The 26,007-nt window shown below is 38.6% G+C and overlaps 2 protein-coding genes and 1 long non-coding RNA gene across 6 annotated transcripts in view; 1 reads left to right on the top strand and 2 right to left on the bottom strand.

Moving 5' to 3' along the window:
• LOC138042875 (uncharacterized) overlaps window positions 1–7,508 on the bottom strand; it is a 26,603-nt gene extending 19,095 nt beyond the window's left edge. The window contains exon 1 of the long non-coding RNA XR_011131101.1: window positions 7,458–7,508. This is a non-coding gene — a long non-coding RNA (uncharacterized lncRNA). The remainder of the gene's footprint in view (window positions 1–7,457) is intronic.
• On the top strand, window positions 5,760–20,776 carry LOC138042874 (nucleoporin Nup37-like). 4 transcript variants are annotated; one of them, XM_068888922.1, is made up of 8 exons: window positions 5,760–5,967; window positions 9,274–9,568; window positions 10,931–11,082; window positions 12,359–12,468; window positions 12,916–13,097; window positions 15,254–15,304; window positions 15,637–15,721; window positions 16,639–20,776. In XM_068888922.1, exons 2-8 carry the CDS (start codon window positions 9,279–9,281, stop codon window positions 16,750–16,752), a joined length of 984 nt encoding a protein of 327 aa, XP_068745023.1. In that variant the 5' UTR covers window positions 5,760–5,967; window positions 9,274–9,278; the 3' UTR covers window positions 16,753–20,776. The 4 variants fall into 4 exon arrangements, with proteins under 4 accessions (XP_068745023.1, XP_068745024.1, XP_068745022.1 ...); XM_068888923.1 differs by lacking the exon at window positions 5,760–5,967 and adding an exon at window positions 5,992–6,749; XM_068888921.1 differs by lacking the exon at window positions 5,760–5,967 and adding an exon at window positions 7,594–7,689.
• On the bottom strand, window positions 19,160–26,000 carry LOC138042873 (ELAV-like protein 1-B). Its single transcript, XM_068888920.1, has 2 exons — window positions 25,900–26,000; window positions 19,160–22,195 (listed from the first exon to the last, which is right to left on the bottom strand). The coding sequence occupies exon 2, from the start codon at window positions 22,073–22,075 to the stop codon at window positions 21,053–21,055; it is 1,023 nt and encodes a 340-aa protein (XP_068745021.1). The 5' UTR covers window positions 22,076–22,195; window positions 25,900–26,000; the 3' UTR covers window positions 19,160–21,052.
• Window positions 26,001–26,007: the final 7 nt, after the last annotated feature.

Raw genomic sequence — 26,007 nt, forward strand, 5'->3', positions numbered from 1 at the left:
ACCTTATTGAACTAGTAGCTTGTTCCGTCCGTACTGGGACAATATTGGTCTCGTTCTTTTTTTAGTATTTTCCCAGTACGGACCTCACTCTAGCTCAATAACATATATTTCCTGTGCCACCTGTTCGCAAATTCGCATGTGTGTACCTGAGAACTTTGGTGGGATTTTTTTATCAAATTTTCTGTTAGAAGTAAAAGCCCTCCGCGGCCCCCACACAGCGTCAGTCTCGTAACCAGTCCCCAGTTCCCCGTTATTTTTGAAGGAAAGGTTATGATGATGATAATGTTATTACAGATTTTGCGACGCCTTGACCTTGAAAACCCCCGTTTGTGTTGTAACTTGCTGGAAACTCCAAAGATGGGTCAAATGGGTTGTGTGCGTTTGGCCAGCCCGTTCAACACATGTCGCAACATCATGCAACAATGTTGAAAGATGTTGCGTTGAAATGTTGCGAGCGTTTGGCCAGGCCTTGATCCAACATCATCCAACATGTTGCAACATATCGCAACAGGGTGGCCAAACGTATGCAACAAGTTGTGCCCTACAATGTTGCGCGAGCGTTTGGTCAGGCCTTAATAAGGGAGACTAATGTACAAAAATGCGTGCTGCACGTGCAGCACGATCAGTTTTTCCTGTTTTAACCAATAATATTACTGCCTTTTGGCGCTGCCGTTGCTGTAGCCGTCCTCGTTTCTTAAACTCCCTATTCGTGTGCGGTGCACTTTCAAAATCTCACGCTAACTGAGCCCCTGTGTGGGTTTCACTGGAAAATAATAACACCATTTTGAGGATTTTAGCGAGACAAAAAAATTGATGCTCCAAAGCAACACTCAAAGGTAAACTTTTGTAAACTGGTAGATACCACTTGTGAAGCCTGTGAATTGAACTGATGTAATATGGTGTGGCCTATCTCTGCTATCAGCCTGAACTACATTACTACAAGCTGTACCCTATTAATTATTAAGACAGACAATTTACGAAAGGCTATGCTTGAGAATCCTTATTAGTAAAAACTAAAAAGAACAGTGGATAATTGTCTTCTTTTAGCGTACACTGTAAAAAAAAAATGTAAATGCTTTGTTTATAGTGGAAGTGCACTTAGCTATCAAGCTAGTTTACAGGCACCCCACTTTTAACAATGTGAAAGAAACAATTCAAAGTTAACAGAAACGTTATTAAGAACCCCAACTGGCAGGAGGCAACCAGTTGGCTATTTACAAAGCGTGGTAGAGTTGAATCCGGGACAACGGGAAACAAATCCTAACCAGAGGTCAGAACGGGATTTGAACCCGGAGCAGCTGCATGCAAACCCAACGTCCTAACCACTCGACCACGCTGCCTCCTTATACTGTTATATAAGACAGATTTCGAAAGACCTTTGCGACGTTAAATGTGCTGGATATGACAGATTTCTGCACGCAATGCAAAACGTGACCTGTTCTTTGTGTTCCTACCCACTGCCTTACACTATGTACAGTCTCTTGAGCCAACCTCCAAGAACGTCCATGATCTCACTGTACCAGGAACCCATGACCCGGAGCCTACAACTCTACTGTGTTCGTGTAACGGCGTTTTCACCGACCGATTTATTTTTAGATTGAATTTCCCGCGAATGAGACTCCCACAGGAGCCCGATGACCAATTACAAGAAATTAAGCTGACGTCATAGGGTCACCGAACCGAAACTACCTTTGTTTTTTTACCTAATTCGCGGGAAGGGCTAGTCTAAAATTAAACCTACTTGTGAAAACGCCGTTTCACAGACGCTGTATGGAAGTTGCACGCTCCAGATGGGCTCCTGACTGTAGTGAATGATCTTATAGTCTCAACGGCGAGTAATTGGTTATTTCATCCTCTATCCGTCTACCCGATTAATGATCCATGGCCAGCTGGCCTCGATTAGTATCACTTTCATCTCTTGCTTATCATCAATTCGATTCGCTCTGACGCCCGTGTTTTCTGCGAACACCAGAATTACATCCCAGAAGTCTCAGGCTCTGTCATTCTTGTACTCCGCGCTTGGGTGTCATAGGTGAGTACCAAGGGGGAACTCATTGTATGAGGTCCAGATTACACATTAGTTCAAAGAACAGGACTTTAAGAGCTGCATTGCGCCTTGCACTGTACTTTCTGCCGCTTTGTGTTACCGCGCTCCACTCACTGATTGCACACGTGACCCTTTCAGGAACCTTGCCAAACATACGACATTTGACATCTGTGTTGTTGATCGTCTTTGTTGCATTCTGGTGATACAGCTTTGCGGGTAGTTTTTGTTGGCAGAGCTCGTAAACACCAGCCATCGTGTGTGTGGACGCAGATCTCTCAACATCCTTTGTTAGAGATCATCTTCTCATCCTACGATCATACGATCGAGTGAAAATCAAAATGTCGGAGTCGGAAGCAGAACACCGATTCCGCTTATGACTCCGTCGCTTATGAACCAGTGAAACCAGTCGGAAGTAGAAGCGGAAGCATAAACCAATCACAATGCTCGATTCCAAACGTTGTGATTGGTTGGTTCTTCCGCTTCTGCTTCCGACTCCGACAATCTAGTTTTCACTGGATCATAAGCGACGGAGTCATAAGCGGAGTAGGAAGAAGATGGGAACGTTCCCATTCTTCCGACTCCCATTCCGTCGAGCTTTACTCCACTTACAGCTCCGATCTTTGATTTTCACCAGGTCATAAGCGCTCTTACGACTCCTACTACTACTCCGACTCCGTAGCTAGTGAAAACCAGCCTTAAGGGGCACTGGCAAATTAATGAGAGGAATTCGTAGCGGTCCGTGTGCTATTAAAATATCAGCATATCTGACACCAGTTTGATTGGACATGAGACCATTGAAAGCCATTTTGTCTGTATTCAACTTGATGAAACTGAATTTAAATCTACCAAATACGAGAAACCTGGCAAAAATGGTAGACTCTCTTTTTTCACTACTATTACCCTTGCAAGATTAAAATCCAAGAAGGCATCATAAGCTATGATCATAGAAGTTCGACGAGGTAAATAAGACGTAAGACTGGGAAAAATGTACCAGAAACAAGAACGGAGGCCTACAGAGGTATCAACCCGTTCCGTCCCCGTCCTAAGAGTGACACGTAAAAAAGTGTTGAAGAAAAGGAACAATATGATGCTCACAAGGGACCGGCAAAAGTGCTTTTCTCATTATTTTTTTTTCCGGAGTTGGACTCTCTCAAATGAGATTTTGGCACATTCTCAATATGTTCAAAAAATATATTACTCGAAAATTAATTACGTTTCTTTTATCCGAGCAGTCTTTAAAAAGACTGCTCGGATAAACTCCACATATTGGATGAGTGGGGATTCTTCACAGGAGAAATATGCTAACTGCGGATACTGCTGCTAATCGTTTCTAAGGCAGACAATTAAGACACACTCATATCTGTCAAATAAAAGTCATTAATCCAGTCGCGTGGACCCCCTATAATTAGTTACTATTTCTCAGTCAAATCAAACCTATCTCTAGGCTTTGATGCACAACTTTTGTGGGGAAAATAGGAACCTTTTACATCGCTTAAGATAAGATAAGATACGCTGTGGAATTCCACAGCTTTTGTTTTCATAGACTTTTTGTTTACTTTTTGAAAGACAATTCATTTACGCCATTCACTTCAAGACAAAAGCCCTGGTTTAAACCACGCGTCACATCATGAAAATGGCACCGGCATATGCGCGGAAAATTTGCTATGATGACAGAGGCAACTTAGCCAGAAAATAAAAGACCCCCGTGAAGATCAGTAGCATCGCCTTTTTAATAAACTGTTCTTGGCTTCAGTGTTGGTTGAAAACGATTCTGGCGTTGCATGTGTCAATTCACAGGAACATTTTGTAATATTTCTTCAGTTCCTGTGGGAAAATAACAATGATGACGTATGGTTAGATCTATAAAGTAAAGCTAGATAAGACAGAACTAAAAAATGGATCTTAACGTAAATTATAAAATGCGTTTTCTTGCATATTGAATTTTATTGAACGCTCGATTTGATTTTTTTATTTCGTCTTGTAATTTCTAGGGGCTGAAATTAAATTGTTTATTAATTGTGCCTTCAAGAATTCATCCAGAAGTTTAGGGCTATGCGAAGGGGAAAGTCGAAATTTCATAAACTGTGATGCGTAATTCCCGGGAATTGTCATTTTTTTGACGCCCGACACACAAAAACCCGAAAGCACCGGTCTTCTGTTCAACATTCTCTTTGAATTGGTATGTTAACAATGGTATTTTAAATATAAAAAAATATAAATAACGAAAAAAGTTGCAAAAAAATATATTTGAATACAATCGACTCCACAGAGAGGACATTTAATTGAAGCGTTCGAGGTTAGGTATTACTGCTCATCTTTGTTTCGCAATTCGAGGGACATGTTCAATTTGCCACCAGTAAGAAAAAAAAACACGTGCATCGTTTCAGGTGCTAAATTGGAAAAAAATGTCTTCGCTGAAAATAAGAAAATTCTGTCTGTCTTACCTTAATAACACCCATCGATTCACGTTTCTCCCGCAACCCAGGCTGTAATATTCTTGCATTTGTCTTCTGAGTTCTCTACAGATTCGGTCGACACTGAATCGTGTTCTGTTATAAGATCTTGTAAGTGTTTGATATACGCCACCGCGCAACGAAGAGTCTCAACTTTGGATAGTTTCTTTTTGTCTGGAAAATATGGAATATGCTGGCGAAGACATAAGAATCCGTCGTTTACCATGCGAACACGATTCCTTTCACGTTCATTGCGGCGCGCTACGGCGGAAGCTTCCATCTGAAACGTTATACTCGTAGCGTCCATGCACGTCGTCGATTTCCTTTTGGAACGCTCCCCGTAGGGTCTATCATCCGTGCATTCATCGATGGGTCGAGACCTTTTCCTTCCGAGTACAAAGATGTCGGTAGCTTTTAAATCGCGGCTCGCAGGCTCGAGTGACGTTTCAAAGAACTCATCTGTATTTTTTCTTAAGTTTTGATCGGTTTTCCCTTCCATGTTATTCCTTTGAGTGAAAGTTCTTTACAAACCTGACTTTGATGTTAAACTAATCCCGGATAAATGACTAATAAAACAATTCGGCTACTATTTACCAGTCCTCATGTATAATTTATAGCCTTTGTTGTGTAAATCATATTTTTATGCGAATTGAGGAAACTGCCGGATACGAACTCTTTCATGTCTTTTTCACAGCCCTACAGAATGTCTCCAAGAACAATGGAAAATGGACGCCAGGAAAAAAGCTAACCAGATCTTTTGACTCTAGTTCGCCTTAAATTCAATAATGACATGGACAAACTGTTCATTTTGCCTCCTGAGTGTTTAATGTTTATCTCTCATTGTCAATTTAAACATTGATTTGATATTCTTCTTCAATAAGAAGAATTTTATCATCAGTTGGGATAAAAAAAATCTGTTTTATCAAATCGAACGTGCGTTGACAGAATTAGTCGTGATCCAGTAAAAATTTTACTTCTCAGTTCCCTAATTTTGTATCTTTACTTTAATATAGTGCGAAAAAATAGTTTGTTTACTTTCGTAGGTATCTCTTTAAGAATTATTCAATTATCTCGTGCCTTTTGGATAGCAGGTGTCACTAGTACATAACGTTCCTATTGGACGCTACAGTGTGCACACACATTTCAATTCAGGACAAGAGGAGAGCATAAATACTCTTAAATTAATGCGATTCAAGTAAAACTACGCCAGTGAATTACCAATATCGCCAATAACGATAAATGAAATCCGATGCTATGACGGACGTTGGCTTGTTATTCTACTGTAGAGGCAGGGGGTGTACTTCTGATGTTTGATTTTACATAAATACCATAAAATTAGAGAAGAACGGAAAATTCAAAGAATGAGCTTCAGGGATTTTTCTCGATTGTCGTCTGGCAAAGGAGATTTTTCTTTGGAGTGAATCGTTCTTGCGACACAAGCTAATGCCAAGCAGGCTTTCAAAGAAGGTAATTAAAAGAGATTCACAACTGAGAATGTAATGAAAAATGCGATGGAAGCCAAAAAGAGATTCTACAAGCGTTTTTGCATTTTTACTGGCCGCAAGCGCCAGTGGGGATAATTGCAAACGCGGCTGTATTAAAGATTGTGATCGGGATCTAACGACTAATGCGCATATCTAATTCTAAACATGAAAAGCAGAATAAGGCATTCAGTGTCAACTTTACGACCTTCATGCGGACGAAGAGCGCATTGCGTTTCTTTTCATTTACCTCAAGAATTTTGACATCGTAAATGTGGATAAGGAAAGTCAACAACTGGCACGAAGCATTGGAGTTTTTTTAACTTTACGGCAAGCCGGAATTGTGCGAAAACGAGCAGAAACTGATGCCACGAAAACCCAAAATATAAATAAATAAATGGCGCCGATTTGGATGGTCGTTGGAAGTCACGGAGTGGAAACTGGATAGGAAAGGAAGAGATGCATGTGATACTGTTGGAAGAAGAGGGAATTTGCTTGATTTGTCTTTTGCGAATTATTTCAAAACAGTTGATCTAGTTTTTAACAAGTACACGTCATCCCCTGGATTCCTGTTCAGGGATGGCGTGCGCGTTATGTGGACTGGGTTCGACTCCGGACTCGTGGCCATATCTGTGTTAAGTTTGTTGTTTGTTCTTTACTCTGCTCCGAGAGGTTTTTGTCCGGTTTTCCCTTCTGCTCAGAACTGAACCAACATTTTTGAAAGTCCAATTAGACCGGATACAGGACCTCACTGAAAACCACTTTTGGGTGAGTGGAGCTTCCTGGGTAAATATCACTAATTATTACTCCCTGTCCCGAAGATCCCCAGCCCGGGCGACATGGAGATCTGGGAGATAGGTAGCGCAAAATTCTCGACTTTATATTCAAAAAGGCCTGGGGAAATTCACAAGCGATTATTAGAACGGTTAGCATGAACAAAAACGCCGCTTCAAAACATAACTTAAAAGCTGCCGCCGGAAAGTATTAAGCCATTATTCCATCTCAGTGTTCACAGAGTACAATTTTTTATCATTTAGCTGCGTATCCTTTGACTGGATTGATACGAAGAGTTTTGAAACAAAGATAGAAAATGAACAATTTACAGTTGTACTCTACGTTGTCGTCAAAATCCTTTAATTTCGCCATTAAGTCACGATATTGTTTGGGGGTGAGGAGCATTTGATCATCTGTGATGAACTTATTCGTGTCAGGAATCGAACCAGATCCCCTATTGGCCATCGAGACCACAATAAAATCATTAACGGGGAATGCAGGTGATGTTATTATTTTCAGTATTAAATGCGTTCTATTTTTTTGTGCTAGCATACGGTGTTGTTAAAGTTTTCTCCTATAAACCTCTCTCTCCTTAATTCCCTCACAATTCCGTGATCCCCCCAACCAAAACCTAGCACCCACCTCAATTTAAAACGTACCCCGTGGCCCCGGGCTAAAAGTAAAAACAAAGTTGTCAGTTACCTTGATAGTGTGAAGAAATCTCAGAAATCTCCAACTCAATCAACATTTGTTTATCAACATTGCATAACATCTCTACCCATTCCTATTAAATAAATTACACATGCGCTCGAGCCTATCTCGGATCCAGGTTTTCTCCATTTGTGCCTTTTCGAGAACGCCTGTTCGTCATTGACAAAGCTGGTCCCTCTTTGGACGCGTTTCCACTTTCGTGTTCTGGTGTAAACAATCCATGGTAAGTTCTTGCTTTGCTTGGTGGAAACCAGTTCATTCTACGGTAGACATCCAAAGGGTTAGTCCTCCTCTTGAGTGAACAGCCACATTTAAGCACCACTAATCAGTTGGAAATTGAAGTTACAACAGGCTCCAGTTGTTCGAAGGTTGCATAGCGCTGTTCACTGAATAAATCACTATCCACTGGATAATTCAATTGGTTTGCTAGTGTTCATCTGCTAAAGCCTGGTGTTAATCCGCTGGATATTGATTTGTCGGGTGGATAGCGTTATATCCCAGACATTCCAATGCAACCCGCCCAATTTCATCGGGAGTCTCCCGATATGATGTGTTGCCACCCGCTCTCCCGATATTAATCAGATTCTCCTGATTTATCATGAAATTCTGAAAACACGGAAAAATTCCTTATCTTAAATATTTGTTTTGCGATCTGAGTGTAAAACGTTACTTAAAGTGCTACTGTGATCAAGTTTTTATCCCTTGAATTTTTAAGCGTATCACATAAATAACATCAAGTATATAATTAGACCTATCTTGGTCAATTTGCAGCAGAGACCATTGAAACTTGGTGGACTAATAGTTCTACAGAAAACACACGTATGGCTATAAAGAAATTGGTTCCCAAGGGAATTAACTCTTTTCCAATCCCTCCAACCTGATTTCCTGATTTTTGGTGATCTTAGTTAAGCTAGAAAAACATTTAGCAAGGCCACAAACTCGGCCTTACATATTTATATGCTTGCAGGATCATGCAGATTAGGCACCATTGGCAAATATCACAATAGAATGCGAAAGGTGGCCTGCATGGCCTATATTATCAGGGAGGTCTGGAACCCAGTATGTTGCCATGGCAACAAAACTGGTACACTCATAATATTGTGGAGCACATCTACTAGAATCTTACTGCAAAGAATCAAGCATTTCAGATTCAAATTCGTTGAGATATCTTTCTTCATCATATTTGACCAAAATTCGTTTGAGTTTATGACATCATCACTTTGCCATTTGCATATTTTAAGAACTTGAATATCTCTGGAACAAACAGAGATATTTGAAAATGATAAACAGCATTCTTCTTCTCGTACAGACTACATGTTTATGTCCTAAAATGGCTTAGATAGGAAAGATGCGAATTTCATCATAGTAGCACTTTAATACACGTTCTTATCTTATAATGTCTCGCCCAGTCTCTCCATTGAACACCCCATGTTGTGCAAACTCATAAGGCTGGCAGTCTTACTCCATTTAGCAGCTCCAAAAGTTGCAGAAAAGTATTAAAAAGTATTATTTGTGTGTGCATGCACTAAGACATGGGACATAATATAAAACATGCCACCTCTTCCTTCTAGTGATCAAATCTCTGACCCCAGGGAGACAAAGATTCCCAATATTAAATTGGAACCCCCAGGCAAAACAGTGCTAAATGTGTAGGGTCATACCAGAGAGGGGATATTAAAACTTCAATTCAACCAATACACAAATTATTGATAAATTTGCATTCAAGACTTTAGTTTATACTCTACTAATGCAAGCATGGCCAGCATTATATTTCTAATATTGAATTGTTTATCTAATTTGAATGAAGGAAACATGCCATCACTGGCCGCAAATCAAGAGGTATCAAGCACATTTTCTTTTGAGAGCGTGGAGGATGTAAAAGTTGTTGAATTCTGTCCATTTGTTAGTGCCACTGGTCTTGTTGGCTATGGTGGTGAGAACAGAGTATCAGTTGGCATTTGTCTTTTTCAAGAAGAAGCATCAGACAGCCACCTTCCCATGTTGCAGTTCCAGCACATAACAGATTTTCATCATGGAGGGAATATCCTCTCTCTTACTTGGTCTCCAAAGACAAACACTCAACATTTGCCATATTCTTTGCAGTGAGTTACTTATTATAAATATTTATTCGATCACTGTCTGACAATGTAATTCAGCCCCTTGAGGTCAACCCAGGATTACTTGCTCACAAGAGCTTGTTGCCGACCATATCTCCTAACTAGCCCTTTATGTCTAAAATCAGTGCTTAGGAGTAATGATGTTAAATGTTGTAAAATAAGGTTTTAGTTTAAACTGAGCACTAAAATAAGTGTTTCACATACAATCATCTCATCTTCTTGCTGGGAAGGATATAGTTCCTGTTTCATGGTAGTAATCTTGAGAATATATTTAGTGATCATTGAAATTCTCTACAAAGACTATATATGTACTTTCCAATGCCAATATATACGGTAACTATTATAAAAGTAATTTGAAAACAATTAATTTTTATGTCACTATTAAATAAACCATTGCACAAATGATGTGAACTTTGAAACAGTTTCAGGAAAGTATCTCTGAACTGATATGCATCAGTCAGCTGGAAATGACATAGAGCATGAGATCAGAACTTTCTCCTCAACAACAAATTGGAGATAATATATCAGGTAGCTGGGTGGGCAGAGAGGTGACAGCACTTTGCCTTCCTCTATAAATGAGTCCCATTGGTTTGATTCCTGGACTCAGTGTCAAGAGTGGCTTGGGTTTGTTGGTTCTCTTCTCCAATCTTGAGGGTTTTTCTCAGGGTACTCTGGTTTTCCCCTTTCACCAAAAGCTAACATTTGATTTGATTATTAGGGTCTCGGTGCTCCCAGTGCTAGAAGACCTGACAGTTAAGGGGGTAAACCTTAACTATACAGAAAGACAGTGATTGCTAAGGACTGTGTTAAGTCAAGAGCAATTTTCAGGCCATGTGAAATTCTTATGAGGAGGGATCTGTGACGTAACATTTTAGACGAATATCTGACGTTACTTCGGTCATCTAGTGCCAGTCCCCAACTGCAAGTTTCAAGGGAAAAAAAAGTCAAAAAACTTCTATTAATGAAAAGAAACAAAGCAGTGATTTTTAGTCATACCAACAGAACCATTTCATCGTTGTTCATACTCTGTAGCATGGGTTTGGCATTTGCAGAAAAAAAAAGGTCGGAGAAAATATTTATTAGAAAATTTATAGAAATGAGGCTTTATGATGTCATACCTTCGCTGAAAAACAGATCTTCTTTAAATCCATGCTACAGAAAGAACAATCATGGAAGGGACATGATAAATTACCATTTGAATTCCCCCGTTATTGTTTTTTGTAGTTAAGGATCTCCCCCCTTAAAGAATGTTCATAAGAATTATTAAAGTTCATTATAATTATTAAATGCCAAGATCACTTTGAAGTTTCAGTGAAGACAAGACTTCACCTTTCTGGTTTTGTGCAGGTTTTGTACTGCAGGGGAGGATAACAAGATTCGTTACTTTGTGTCTAATGCAAGAAATTCATCTTCATTGAGGACTCTGGAAGGACATCTCAATTACATCAATGATTGCATCATTGAACCAGTGTCTGGTCTGGAAGTTGCTAGTGTCAGTGGTAATACTATGTTATTTTTTTTTATGACATCCAGGAGAAATCATGAACAAGCAACTATTTGTTAACCTAGTTACAAACTAAGGTTCCGGTATAATATTGAAAACATTTAAAGTTAAACACTGTTTTCTCAGCAGTTCCTTGGATATTGCCTAAAATTAGCTGAGTATTAAACAAGTGTTTCTGGAGACAAGAACTTGATTTTATTCAGACATGTGACACAATTATGTTAATATCATGGGATATATTGTCTCTCAGTTGTCATTCCAGTTGTGGTGAAGAGGTCATTGCGATCATATCTCTGAACCTGGAGATCTAGAGTTTGAATTTATCTTGAATAGTGAAACGTAAAAAGACTAATTTTTTTTAACAGGGCACAAAAAAAAAAGGCTGTCCGATAGCCCAGGGCTAGTGGAATGAACTTTTGGACAAGAGCTTTCTTATTGCGGGGTTGCCCGGCAGGCAAGCATCAATTGAACATGTGTGTGGCATTGTTGGTTGCCTTTTTTCTGATGCAAACCTCTAACATAATCCAGTTCAAGAGAGAAACTGTGAAAGAATACAAATCTTTTCTATTAAGGGCCTGAAATCATCCTTTTAAATCACATTTTTTAGCTAGCTGTTGCCAATATGGCAACCACTGGGTCAGGTCATTCCCATTTTGATTGAGCAACTCACCTCAAACTTGCAGTTTTTGCTCCGACGAATCTTTAAGAAGAAAAAAAATGCTTTGAGAAGAGCAAGCACGAAAATGCTACTAGTGTGCTCTAAAAAGTCCACAATTTTGAGCTTTAATGACAGTTTGTTCAAAAGTATGTTTTTAATTTTGGAACTGACTTTCTGCATATAACTGAGGCTCCAAGCAGCTCTGTCTGCCACCAGGGGTATGTCTTTTCAATCCTTGGCCGTTGCTTTTGTCTCGCATCTCAGACCTTGGAAAAAAAGTCCTTTCAATTGGTACCCAGGGTATTGTTATTCAGAATACTGCGAGAAGGTTTTCTAGTACGTATACTTTGTAGCCCGTGTTGATGATCTTCAAAAGTGCAGCATACCAAGCACGCTTGCATTTAATTCAAGCTAAATCTATTTGGGGCTAGCTTCTCAGAGACTTGGGCTATTAAGATAAAATTACAACTTACCCGAAGGCCAAGCTGATTCTTTGGATTTTATCTCACCCTGTGTTAGCTTCAACTGAAGTGGACCATTGTCTGATCTTATAATCATAACTCTCCGTAGCGCTGAGTAGGTATTATTCTGTTTCTTTCTGTTTCACTAATAGATGATCGCACATGCCGTCTCTGGGACCTAGAGACTGGAACACAAAAATCCTGCATTCCTCTCAGTTCTGCTGGAATGAGTGTCAAATGGCATCAAAAGGAGCCAAACAAGGTACTGTCAGATACATGTAACATTCAGACGCATCTGAGGCCACCTTCTACTGGGATCAGTTATTTTTCATTGGTTGATTTCACTGAGTTCTTTTGTTCTATTGTGAGAAAACTTGATCAACTTTTCCAATCAACCAATTATGTCCATAAATGCTTGTAATTAGATTCACGCCTAATTTTGATATCCAGCGTGAGATGTCCGTTTAAGTCCAAACATTTGCTACCTGTTTCTAGCAATAAAGATAAATGTAAGGCTAAGGGTTAGCATTATTTTTGGTGATGGTGGGAAATGCAGCTGAGCAAGAGTAGTGTTCAAAGCTGGACAATTTATTGAGCGAACTGTCACTTTTTATAGACAGCTGAAAAATTCGGGTACTGCGAAAAAAGTTAAGCTAGAGGGATCAGGTTTCAAAGTTGTAACCAGCATTTCACAAATCATTATTTGCAGCTCATGGTGGCACAGAAGAATGGCCTCATCAGATTTTACGATCTGCTAAGTCAACAGCCCATCTTGTCCCTCAGCACAGGGCAAGTACCTCTGATGTCTGCTGACTGGTGCTCCAGCAATGACTTGCTAGTTGGTGCTGTAGCAAGGGATGACTGGATCATATGGGATATGTCAAAGTCAAGGTATGATGCTCTTTAATACACATGTTAATAGATCACAGTTGTAATTGTTCTGGCTACTGTACAATAATGTAAAGTTCTACCTAGGGTGTTTATTAAATTCTTATTATTTTGGTACTTTGGGAAGGGGGTTAAATACTAGAGAGAGGTAGACCTTTATTACAGTCAAGTGCTTATTAGGCAAGTCTTGCCATCTCTTCCCCATAGGCATATAAATAACTAGACGCTCCATGAGTGTAAACTGGGTTGCCTGTGGTACAAAAAGACACTGAGTTGGGTGGTATTGAACTGCAGTGTTCCAGTTGATTTTTTCAAAGTGGGGGCTCATGTAGACCATTTGAGGGGTCACCCAGACGTTGTGCCAGCATTGGCCCTTTGGCTCGCACATTCACACGTTTAATTATTTTGTAACGTCCTGTCCCATTTTGAGGTCTCTTACTTTTTTAAGCTTAAACAGGCAAGGTAACTTTGATCACAGGCGGCCGCTGAAATTGATTCACTTTTGATTATTTGTTTCTTTGTGCAGCCAAAAGTACAATAGAAAAACTGAATGTAGCAAAAATCTCCCAAATCCTTTTTGCTGATGGTAACTTTTTAAATTTGCGGCACAAAATTTCATATGTTGTTTTCGTGTCGCAGATTTTGTTGCTGATGGAACTTTTTAAATTCTCCATCGACGCTTCCTGAAAACTTCCTTCTGCTCTTCCTAAAAACTGTGTATCAATATTTATTTACTTTTGCGTTAACATTTGTTTTGCATAGAGCACGCTAGCAAAATCTGTACCTTGCTTAGTTCGCATTTTTGAGCATTAAAATAGAATTTTCGGTCTGACAGCAAGGCCTATATTTTGAGGTCTCCCATCTAGATACTTACCCTGCTGGGCAGGGATAAACTTCAGTGAGCTTTTGTTGTGAAAAGCTGTCAGATGCACAGAGTACACACTTAGCTTGCTGTGAAAAAGAAGTTGATGCAAACTTAATGTCTGCCTTGTTTATCACCAGTTGTCTTGTTTATCGAATTGACGTTCCATTCTTGAGCTCCATAAGGGTATATCTTGTTTAAAGATCCGCTCAAACGCCATTCGTGTTACAATGACTTTGACACCATTGCAGGTTGATTATTTAAATATTCTACTGTGCTCACTGGATAAAATCTACACATTTCTACTACCCCCTGAAACCTACCAAAGATATGGGAAGACTCTACCCCCAAAGAATAATACTTAGCAGGGGAGTGACAGGAAATACCTATTTCACAACCTTTCCATTTTCCAACAAAAATGGTAAAAAAAGAAAAAGAAAAGGGCAAAATTCCACTCAGATTCTGACTGCATTGCCATATATGGCAACCTAGTAAATTATTACAATAAGTCAACCCATCACTAGTTTAATTAGGTTGGACAATGTCATGCAAACATTGATAGTATAGTAGCAATATGCAAAATTACTAGTCTAAGACTAAGAGTAAAGTAAAGTCACAACCTCAACTTTTGTGGTGTTATTTAATATCCAACAGTTTAGAAATGGTTAGATACTAGGTATTTTATTGAGAGTAGGGTTTATCCTGAAATGATGAGTTGACATTACAGAGTCTATTAGATACCTGGCATTTATTTGAGAGCACCCTTTAAAGTCAGGGGTTTCAATAACTTTTGAAGTAGATGCCTGACCTAATCAATGTAAGCAGCGGTCACTCTTGTCTTTTACAAGGGTTTGAGTTAAAATTAAGACAGAGTAGCCTGCAGTGAGAGGCAAATTTCTGACAAACAGATGGCAGTATACCGCCGGTGACTGGCTTCTAGTGAAACCCCTGAGAGAGTGCAACTGCATATCAGTAGCAGTTCATTGCCCCTATAATAGTATCACTAGTATCACACTTGTAAGGTAGAATTTTGCCAAGCCAGATTGTGCAGACTCCATTCAGATTTCTTTCAAACTTAATTTCCTGTGTAGTGTATAACAAAAGTACCTCAGTCTATAGCTAGTGTCTGTTAGGGCCCTTTGCTTTTGGTATTTGTTCATGTTTTATTATTTGCAAAACCATGCATTTCTGAGAGCCATTTGCTGTGATCCAGATTGTCAGTTGCATTGGCAGTCCTCAATTTAATTAATGCGTCCAACTGTCCTAAGGATTCTGTGCAATGTGTTTTTTTCCCTAGTTTACCTGAGGTCATTGAACAAGCTCATCCTGATGGAGTCTGTAAATTTAGGTGATGCATTCTTTTATGTAATAATATTTTTCATGTTGTACTACTAGTGGATGCAATAATAATTTCATTTGCCATGGTTAACTTTAAATTCATTATATCAAGTCTAAATAATTATACTATCTGCATCATGTTTATTGTTAGTTGCACATTAGAAAATGATTGTGTTATAACTAGTTTCAATCCTGAGTGTCTCAGACATACAGATTATACTCTAACGCAAGACAATTTTAGTCATCATTTGGGCCACTTCAGGGATGGGTTAACATCCCTCTTTTTGAAAAGCCCTTTACAAACATTATTTTGTGTTTGCTTTGTGATACTTTTTACTATAGGTGGTCAAATGTACATGACAATCTTTTTGCCACAACTGGACGTCCAGGGAACCATGTCAACATTTATCACATGGAGCATCATAAAGTTAGTTATTTTGCAATTTGAAAGCCAGGTTACTGAAATAACGATGTAAAGCTTTGGCACAGGGTTTTTTGAGTAATGGTTGGCAACTGCTTTGACATTAATAATTATTTTGTACATGGTGATCATTAACCAATTGAAAATAATTTGGTGAAATGTTAATGGGGTGAACCCAAACCCACTTGAAGTCTTCTTCATGTTGCTATCACCTGCTCAGAAATGCCCTTACTTCGAGTCAACAAAAGAAGTTGTTGGAAACATCGATGAGAAGGTTACCCTCAAGCCATGGGCTATTTTCTGATTATCTTTTGTATTTTACTGTTTAATAAAAACATTTGCTCTAAAATGCTGGCCAGAGATCAGAGGGGACAAGATGCCTGAACTTCATACCCATCCAGTAACTACTTCATTGTAAATGAAAGAATTTGACATGCTACAGATGTGGGTTTTTATAGGAGTTTATATTTTTATCTCATTATCATAAGACTACCATTTTCTAATCAGTCAGATAAGAAAAAATTACTCAATATTGTACATGTACTGTAAATGCATTGCATAATGAGCTAAGCTCTGAAAATTTGAATGTGATATTCTAGATACATGAAATCTCTGAGTAGTGATGCTTTGAAAATTCGAATTTTGCTAAGAATGTATGGGTATCGGTTTTTGATGGCTGACTTGTTATCAAAGCTATTAAAAAGGCTTAACATTGGAAATTTAACCAAGTTTAACAAGTTTGCTTACCTTTTGAAGTCATTTTGTAAATAGCATACCTTCTGTGAGCAAATTCGTATGTTAATGGAACAAAGTGTAAACAATGACATCCGCAAAAATTCCCTTATATTATATGGTCAAAAAATTAGTTACAATTATAATAAATCCAAGTGACAAAAGGTGGCTGCCTCTGTTCATCTTGACAGATACCAGTTTCATGTCAAATGCCAACTGGAGGTGGACTAACATGGCATCCTTCCTTACCAGTATGCGCATCAGGTGGAGGGAACAAGGTACACTTATGGTTTTTGGAAGTGTAGCAAGAAATGAAAGTCAACACTTCAAGATAGCAAACAAGTTTCAGACCAGTGGCTTCAGCCAAACCCCCCTCCTCCCTCACTGATATGGCAGTACGGCATTTAAGAATGTTTTGCAAGGGACAGAAAATTTTTTGTAGACCAACTCTTTACTACCTACAATACGCTTAACAAAAATGTCAATTCTAATTAGACGAAAGCAGTATTACTATTCCAATCAATCAATCAACTTTATTTAAAATGCGGTAAATGGCTTATTTAGCAAGCTGGTTTTCAGACACGCTGTACATGTGTAAGAATAAATTTACAAGGTTAGGTATAAATGTTAAAACGACTAATAAACTAGGGATAACTTTGCACTAAAAATTATTTAACAATCATATATAAATTCCTATAGATTCTCATCAAACGTAACTAATCTAGTTTCTATGTCGAGGAAATTTAAAAACAATAGTAACAATTAGTAACAATCGGAATTTACTAGTATACCGGTATAATGATATGAAACAAGCCACATAAAAATGTGCCCTAGCAATGTAAAATGTGTGCTAGGATATCGCATGTTTAAAGCTCGCAAGATCCTTTATCTCACATATTTAATTTGACAGCTGGTTCCAAGCCATTGCACCTCGAAAAGGGAAAGAACGTTTAAGAAATTCATTTTAAGTCGCGGTAACTGGTGGTAATAGTTTGAACCCCTCAAGTTATAACTGTGAACTTCAGAGGTTCTATGAAAATGCTCCTGAATATACGTCGAACAATTATTATTATTGAATACTTTAAGCATGATCATCGTAATTAACAAGTGCCTTTTCTCTCTTTCTCCTAAGTTAGACCACTCTAGAGAATTTAGTACCGTTGATGATCGAATAGAGTAATCAGCCCTAGTAAGAATCCGTGCAGCTCTATTTTGTAACTTTTGTAATTTGTCAGCACGTGTTTTGGAGCAGTCTCTCCCTACAACATCACAATAATCGAAGTTAAGGTTGTACAAGTGAATAGTAAAATAATTGTCTTAAGAGTCTCTTGTTTGTCATTTAGTTTTCTCACTAAATACAGCATTCTCAAGCCATTCGAGACTTCAGATGAAATATGTTTGATCTGATCATTTCAGGTTAGCATTTCATCAATATGATCCCCAATAACTTAGCAGAAGGTTTATGTTCAATTGGCCTATCATCCATCTTTAAATTCACAATTTAGCTTTTGTTATGTTTTGCTGAGAACAGTCATATAACTAGTTTTGGAAGTATTGCAAATTGTGGATACATCATGAGCCATAGTTATATACGCATCATCAGCAAACATTCCAGGTGTTGTATGTTGTAGACAGTTAGGGAAATTGTTTACATAAATTATAACCAAGAATGGCCGAAATATACATGTAGAACCCAAGGGAATGCCACATGATATACATATTGTTCTGTCACGTGGATAAGACTCCATTTACGTACTAAGATCTTTGTGTTCCATCAATCAAATATGATTTAAGCAAATGAAGAGCATTGCCATTGACCCCGTAACAAGAAACTTTACATAGTAAGATTTTATGGTCTACAGTGTCAAAGGCTTTCTTTAAGTCTATGAAGACACTTCCATTTAGTTTACCAGCATCCACGTTGGTAAGCCAAAGGTTTACTGCACTTATCAAAGCTGTACAGGTTGAATGATTTGGTCTAAATCCAGATTCAGAGTTTGTCAAAAGATTTCCTGCTTGGAAATACTCTAACAGTTGAGTATGCTATGCATGAGCCTTTCCATAACTTTTTACATGGAAGGTAGAATAGAAATCGGTGTATAGTTGCTTGGAATATTTCTTTCATCGGACTTAAAAATAGGATGTACTTTTGCCTTTTTCCAATCATCAGGAAAAATATTCCAGTCTCGAACACTTGACAGAGTCTGATTCAGCTTTCGTAATACTTGCAAGTCTAACTGAGTACAATAAAATTAACTTTTTTTTTTTTTTAAATGTGCAACTTAAAAATGTGGTCTTAGCATTTTTTGCTCAGGAGACACTTTGAAATTGCATTTTTTCCTTGAACACCAGAAACTATTGGTTTTTTTTTTTTGGGGGGGGGGGGGGGGCGGGGCTTAACATGTCAGTTCAGTGATTAATAGACCACTTTCAATATTTACAATTCAGTTTAAAACAAACGTGATTTAGAGGCTCTGGGACTTGGGGAATAAAATGAGGATTTGTACGAGTTTTGTCCTCAGAGGCTCGAGGAGACATCTTTTGTCTAAAAAAATTTGGTTTTATCAACGGAGTTGATAATGTAAATTGGCCACCGTACAGAGATTCTAAAAGCTGACGTTTCGAGCGTTAGCCCTTCGTCAGAGCGAGTCTAAGACTGATTTAGTACTGATCTGACAAGGCTAGAAAAAAAGAGAAAAGAAACAAAACATCTTTTATTTATAGTGAAATTTATTTAACACCTTCCTGATAGACACTTTACAGGTAACATCCACAAGTATTTGTCTACACTCACAGACACAAATTATCAAAGAGTTCAGCCTCAAAAATTTGGTTTTGAAAGGTGACTCCTAACGCCACTGCAGCAACTCTTTTGTAAAACTCCATTTTAACATACAATCATGAAGAGTACTTCTAAGTCAAAAATAGACTTGACCCATCTACAAAATGAGGACAACATGTTAAGTAATTGGGTCGAATGGTAATAATGTAATGAGCGTCCCTAAATGTTGTTATAGTTCATTAATTTTGCTGTTAGCATTCAAGACATCTGTTACAAACTGACAGTCTGTTTTTGAACATACAATTGTACATTAAGTTATTAAAAAAAAAATGTGACTTGAAATGGAAAAGTGCTTATACTGGAAATATCTTAAGGGGTTCTTAGGTGAGAATTCAGCTCTAACAGGTTTTGATAATATGCATGAGAAAGTTTGCTTGGCAGAACTGTATCCTGTATAGACAATGCTTGATGCTCCTCTGATTTGAAGAAAATAATAATTAAATGTAGCCTGAAAAGTTACAATAATATTCAAAGTGGTCTTTGGATTGCAACTTTTGAAAAAAAATTGAGATACATTATTGTATGGCAAGCAATTCTCAAGCCAAATGGAGCACTCTGATTGCCTGGTTTTTGGTCGGGATTTTACTGTACGGACCATTACCATGGAAGACGGTCTGTTTCTGTATTTTTACTCTCTCCCAGGAAATTCAAGTTAAGCGAAAGAGAAAAAGTTATTAAAACGTGGAATTTAGTTTGTTCACACAACAGTACAATCATTATTGTAGCAAGCAGAATTATTTAAATTAGATGATCAAAGATGACAAACATTCACCAAGCAGAGAAGTGTCCAATCGCTCATATAATAAACAACTTACATTACAAGTACTAACATCACTTGCTCGGTACCCTACTGGGCCCGGTTGTTCGAAAACCGATTAACTTAATCCATGATTAGCGTAAACTTTGGTTTCCTTTTTCAACTTTTTGGTGAAAGTTTCTTTTGCTTATTTTTCTTTTTCAAGTTTGACCTCTTCTAATGTAAAGTTTTGCCGAATATCAGTGTTGAAGAGCATTATTTTGGGAGTGGAGTAATTAACTCCTTGGTAAATTTTTAATAAGGGATTAGCGTTAATCAGCTTTCGAACAACCGGGCCCTGCGGAATATTGGCCCTAGCGCATTTTTGTACAGACTGGGCCAATAATCCCCAGTATGGCCCTAACGCTCAGTCAGTAGAGGTTTATCAAATTTCTTCAAACCAGAGTAGCATGACTGCTTTGCAATACAAACTTTAACTTCAGTATCCAATAATAGATTCTAATCTTATTAGATTACTGTTACTTGCAGCTGTTATCAGTGGCATCAGGAGTGTTGCACTGCTTTGTTACATGGACTTGAGTTGCTTATGTAACTGATAATCAGTCGTAAAATGGAAAAAAAACATTTGCACAACAACGCATCCTTCAAAAATCAAATGCATGATCTCTTAAGTGGGACTGTATGTTGGTGCTTTCTGTTCTTCAATGCAAATAAAAGTTATTAACATTAATGTTTGTGCACTGTAGCTGGCAAAACTCCACAAGAACCCTGTATGTACACATGTATTGTCTCTAATAACACTGGCAGTAGTTGGCAGTACAGCCAATGACTGTGGTGATACCGACATTTTGCTCAATAAAGTATTTGCGAAAATGTGCTGAGGATTTCATTGTATGCCATTGCCTTAATGAAAATCCCCCCAACTACAGCAGCTAAATTAATTAATCTTTGTGTCAAATGTCAGTTACCCAGATCCTGTACTTAACTTGTGTTCAATGGTTTTCACCTAGCTATATGTCATCTTGGGAGTCTTAAGCTTAACTTGCAGGGGATATGTATCATATGTGTACCCATTTAATGCTCGAATAGCATCCTGTGCTTGCTGCAATGCAGCCATAGTAACAAAGCAAAATCCTTTGGACTGCCCCTTTTCATAATCCCACATGACATTTACCTTTGTTACTTCACCATATGGTGCAAAGAGTTTATAAACTGAAGCTTGCGTTGCACTTGCTCCAATGTTGTAAACGAACAGGGTATAGCCTCCACTAGTTTCAGAAGACATCTGGTTAAAGCCTGATGGTGGAGGAATTTGGGGGCCCCCAAACATTGGGTTAAATCGATTGGCACGACGATTCATGAGTGCTTGTCCCATAGGACCAATTGCACCTTGGTGATACTGTTGCTCACCAAGATTAAAACTTGGCCGCTCAGGAACACCAGCTGGGCTGGCGGCTCCAGGGGACTTCAGTTTACTAATGCCCTCATCGGCAAAACGAACATACATTACCTCTGAGCACCCAGCAGGAATGGTATTATTTATGGCATTTATAGCGGTTTCAGCTTCAGATTTCAGGTCATAAAGAATAAACCCAACACCCTTCGAGCACCCTGACATTGGCTCTGTGAGTACCTTGCTATTAATAATGTTACCATAAGGTTTAAAGAGTTCCCTGAGTTCCTCAGATGTCCATGATCTTGGGATATTACGTATATACAAGTTTGCTCCCTTACTCCTTTCCCCTCCTTTCCTTGACAAAGCCACCTTAATGAACTTGTTTTCAAGTTGGTGACCATTAAGGGTATCAATAGCCAACTGAGCATGCTCAGGCGTAAAATAATCCACGAACCCAAAACCATAGCTGTATCCAGTTGACTTGTGTCGACAAATTTTGCATGATTTGGTTGGGCCAATCGACTGAAAGAGAGCCCTGAAGTCTGCATCACTCAAACTCTGTGGCAAGTAGTTGATTATCAAGTTGGTGTTGTTTTCAGTCGCATCACTATGAGGGACTCCTGCTTCTGCCATAGTAGAAATAAATTTTAAGCAAGGGATACAAATATTTTGGTTTCCTTGGCCTGCTAGAGGTGCCTTAGGAAAGCTGCACAAAAAGGATTTCTGGGACGTTTGGCTTTACTTTATTAAATTCTGAATAAAAAAAAAAGGAAAAGCAAATAAGATCTAACACAATACACTGCTGAAAAAACTGCAAAACTTCACCAACACCTGTGATGGTAAACAACCACCTTGCAAAAACAAAAGCAAAGGCTTACTGCGCTTTTCAATAACATGCGGACTCTACAATTCAAAGCTCAATCGACAAATGCGTTTTTTGTTACCGTCAATCAAATGTTCGGTGGCTCCTCCCAGCTTCCGACTATGTTGACTGAACTGGGCTCAACGATGTGATTTGATTACTGCACGCTCGACAGTAGTCGGAAGCTTCGGAGCCGCCGAACATTTGATTGACGGTAGCGAAAAACGCATTTATCGGTTGACCGTTTGAATTTAAGAGTTCGGATGTTATTGAAAGGCGCAGTAACCAGTATTTACACAAGCACCGGTACATGACTGTGTCGAGATGTCAAGCAGCCGGACAAACTTTTGAAAATACTCAGCATCTGGCAGTTCGATTACTTCTCTATTTTGTGCCAATGTTCATGATATAAATTATCCTATTATTACAATGCTATCTTTGTTTGGACCTTGAAGAAGTTGTCAATAGGCCATTTCCGAGTTGATGTCTGTCTCCTCTTTAAAGGGAGTCTAACTGCAAAGTTTTTGTGATGGTAATTCATTCTACTTTAAATATGAATGAAAACTTATTTACTTAAGAAAAACTTCGCACTTAGACTCGCTTTGAAGTGGAGGCAGACATGAACTCGGAAATGGCCTATTACAGACGTCAACCTGTTGAATCCATTTCTGTGACTGCTCAAGGCACTCTGTGCACATCTCGTCATCATCACTCACTTCAATAACCACTCCATCAACGATTTGAGCTATTGGCTTCCAATTTTAAACAAGTTTATCTGATATACATGTAGGTACTTGTCACAATAATTATTGAATGCTACAGGGAACAGTTTTAAAACAAGGTTAAATACTGTTTATCATCACTATTTCAAAGAGGTACTTTTTAAACATGCCAGGCAATTAGTGATTTGAAAACCATGGCCACTTGCTGGTCATTTAGACACTTCCTAAAGTAAATTGGCATTTTTCACTTTCTTCAATCAACCAATAAAGACCTTTATTTATAATTATGTCTAGGCATTCTAGTACCTTATGGCATTTACTTGGGAAACATTCAGGCTAGACCACAACACTGGAGGAACTGCTTGCCCTGTTGTTATGGAATAGTGTGTGGGATCTTTAACGTGCCGCAGTTTCTGGACGACGATTGTAACAAGGGGCCCACAGTTTATAGTTCTTATCCAAGAAGACTTGAAAGTCTAACCATTTGTGGATATTATAGAAATTAAAAAGCCAGCACTTTCTCCACCCTGCCAGCAGATCTTTTCTTTACTGAATACAAAAGAAAGGACTCTGCAGAAATCGTGTCTAGTCTTTACTGAGTATAGACCACTTTCATAAATGGCGCCCACTTTTACATTCTTTTGTATTTACGGCAATTACATTGTAGACCTACTACCCTCATTTTGAAACACATATTCTTTTGAAAATTTCTCGTCGTAGCGAGGCAAGAAAGACTCATTAGCATTAAAACAAAAGAACATTTTATTTGGCCGCCATTATGAAAGAGGTCTATGTGCAAGCCATTTCTTGGAGACAGTTTCAAACCCAGGCCAAGTCCCGATCGCACTCCTCCTTGATTTTGGTACTGAAGGCTAGATTTTGACCTTCCCCTTGTGATGTGTGGGCTGCCTAAACCAGTTTGACCAGAGTGACTAGCCCAGAAACTTGAGCTGCAGCAACTTAAAAGACTTGACACAATTTCTGCAGAGCCTCTCTTGCTCGCCCTCTTTGCGCCAGTTTTGGAGACGCTCTGTCAAAAGGTGTACTTTCTCCTCAAAAAATTATTATTTTAAGACCCTAAGTGTTGGCCCGGCAGGAGTCAAACTCGCAACATCCCCCTTGCTATTCTGATGCTCAACCAAGTACTGAGCTAGCTTCCTTAGGGCTTTGTCACACGTTTCTCCCCCACAAAGGTCTGCTGAAATGAGAAACACATTCCTTTTCCTTTGTTCATTTGGATCAGCTGGAGATCACATGGACATTTTGTAAGTTACAGCATCATTTATGTTGCTTTGTAACAATATATCAACAGTTCCAACTCCTTGCTTCAGGTGTGGAAGAAACTCCAAAAAAGTTGTCAGAAACGACTTTTTTTTGTTATTGTTTTTTTTTTTGTAGTTTTCCAGTAATTCCTGAGTGCTAGTGTTTGAGAAACGTTCAGCAGATGAAGCAGACTTAATTGAATGTGCTTGTTTGTATGCATCTACATACAAATGTTACAAGCAATTGATTGGTTTTGAGAAAAGTTAAAACAAAGGAGGAGATAAAGGAATACTGTAAAAGTCCATGTATAAGCTGCACCCATACATAAGTCGCACCCCCAATTTGGAAGCTCGAATTTTGAAAAACAAGGACAAGCAAGTACAGTTTCAAAACACTGACACAGTGATTGTTATTACCTTTCACATCAATTAAGTCTTCAGATAGCAAAATTTCACATGTCATACCTTTGAGTTTACAACAAAAAAACTTAAGATGCTCTCTCGATGCAATTATTTTCTACAAGAATATTAGAAGGCGATTGAAACAATACACACACGTGCTTCATAGCCAAGCTTTGAAATGTGGAGAGGAGTCTGGGCATCAATGAAACAGCCGGCCATTTCTTGTGAGGACTCCCGAATATCTGGGTATTTTCCCACAGGTAGCAAACAGCTTTGTGGAGGAATGAGATTGCCTGTAGATTGGTGTTCAGTTGTTCAAGTAAAGTGAAAATGAATCACTTGCTCCTTCAGGAGCCATCGCTCATGTTTTTTCAGTGTAATCTTGAAAAGTTTTTAAGAATCTTAATTAGGCCTTAGAAAACTCCAACCTCAGATGTTTCCGTAGATAAGCCGTGCCCCCGATTTTTTACTTGAATTTTGAGAAAAAAGGTGCGGCTCATACGTGGACTTAGAAAGAAAGGAGAAAGGAGAAGAAGAAAGCAGCAGTCAGAACAAAACAGTTACGCCAAGGTACCACTGACAAGGACACCAATATTGTAAACATTATCTCCTCGATTAAACGTTCAACAGTGCAGCAATGATCTGCAGCAAAATTATTGAAATTCAAACGATATCCTACCACTTCTGCAATGTACTTTTAATTTTAACACATAAAATGACAAAAACTATGGAGAAGGTAGTCTTGGACTGTTTATTGGCCTCTCAAAAGTTTCTCAAGGTTCAAAGTACACTTCCAGGATTTGGAAGTGTGCTGTGATTGGTCTACAGAAAAAGTCCGTCGTTTCAGCTGGCGTTCGTGGGCAAGGAATTCGAGACAACGCCTTAAAGACATCTCTGGGAGTCGAGTACTGAGCCAGGGGGTTGACGGTTTTTTATTAGGATAAGACGCAAATATTAAGCTAAGAGAAGTGAAACCTAATTCTTTGCTTTGGTGAGCTGATAAGGGTCTACCCTGAATGAAGAGGTTGTCGTTTTTATTTCGTTTGTAAACCCTCATTTCATTCCCAGTGCACCCCTTAAGTTTCATTAGGCTTCTGCAGCAGCCATAATTGTTTGGGAGTGAAAATTACGCATTTCAAACGAGTTTTAAAAAACCCTTGAGGCTGAAAACAACTTTAAATTACATATTATTGTTACAAGACACCTTACCTTTCTTTCAAATGCTTTTCGTTGGTCAAAAGTCAACCAATTGTTAGGGCTTTTCACGACACACATGGGAAAAAACAAAATGGCGTACAACTGCGACCTATTATTTCC

The sequence above is a fragment of the Montipora capricornis genome, chromosome 3 (genome assembly GCF_036669925.1).
Source record: "Montipora capricornis isolate CH-2021 chromosome 3, ASM3666992v2, whole genome shotgun sequence".
Taxonomy (NCBI): Eukaryota; Metazoa; Cnidaria; class Anthozoa; order Scleractinia; family Acroporidae; genus Montipora; species Montipora capricornis.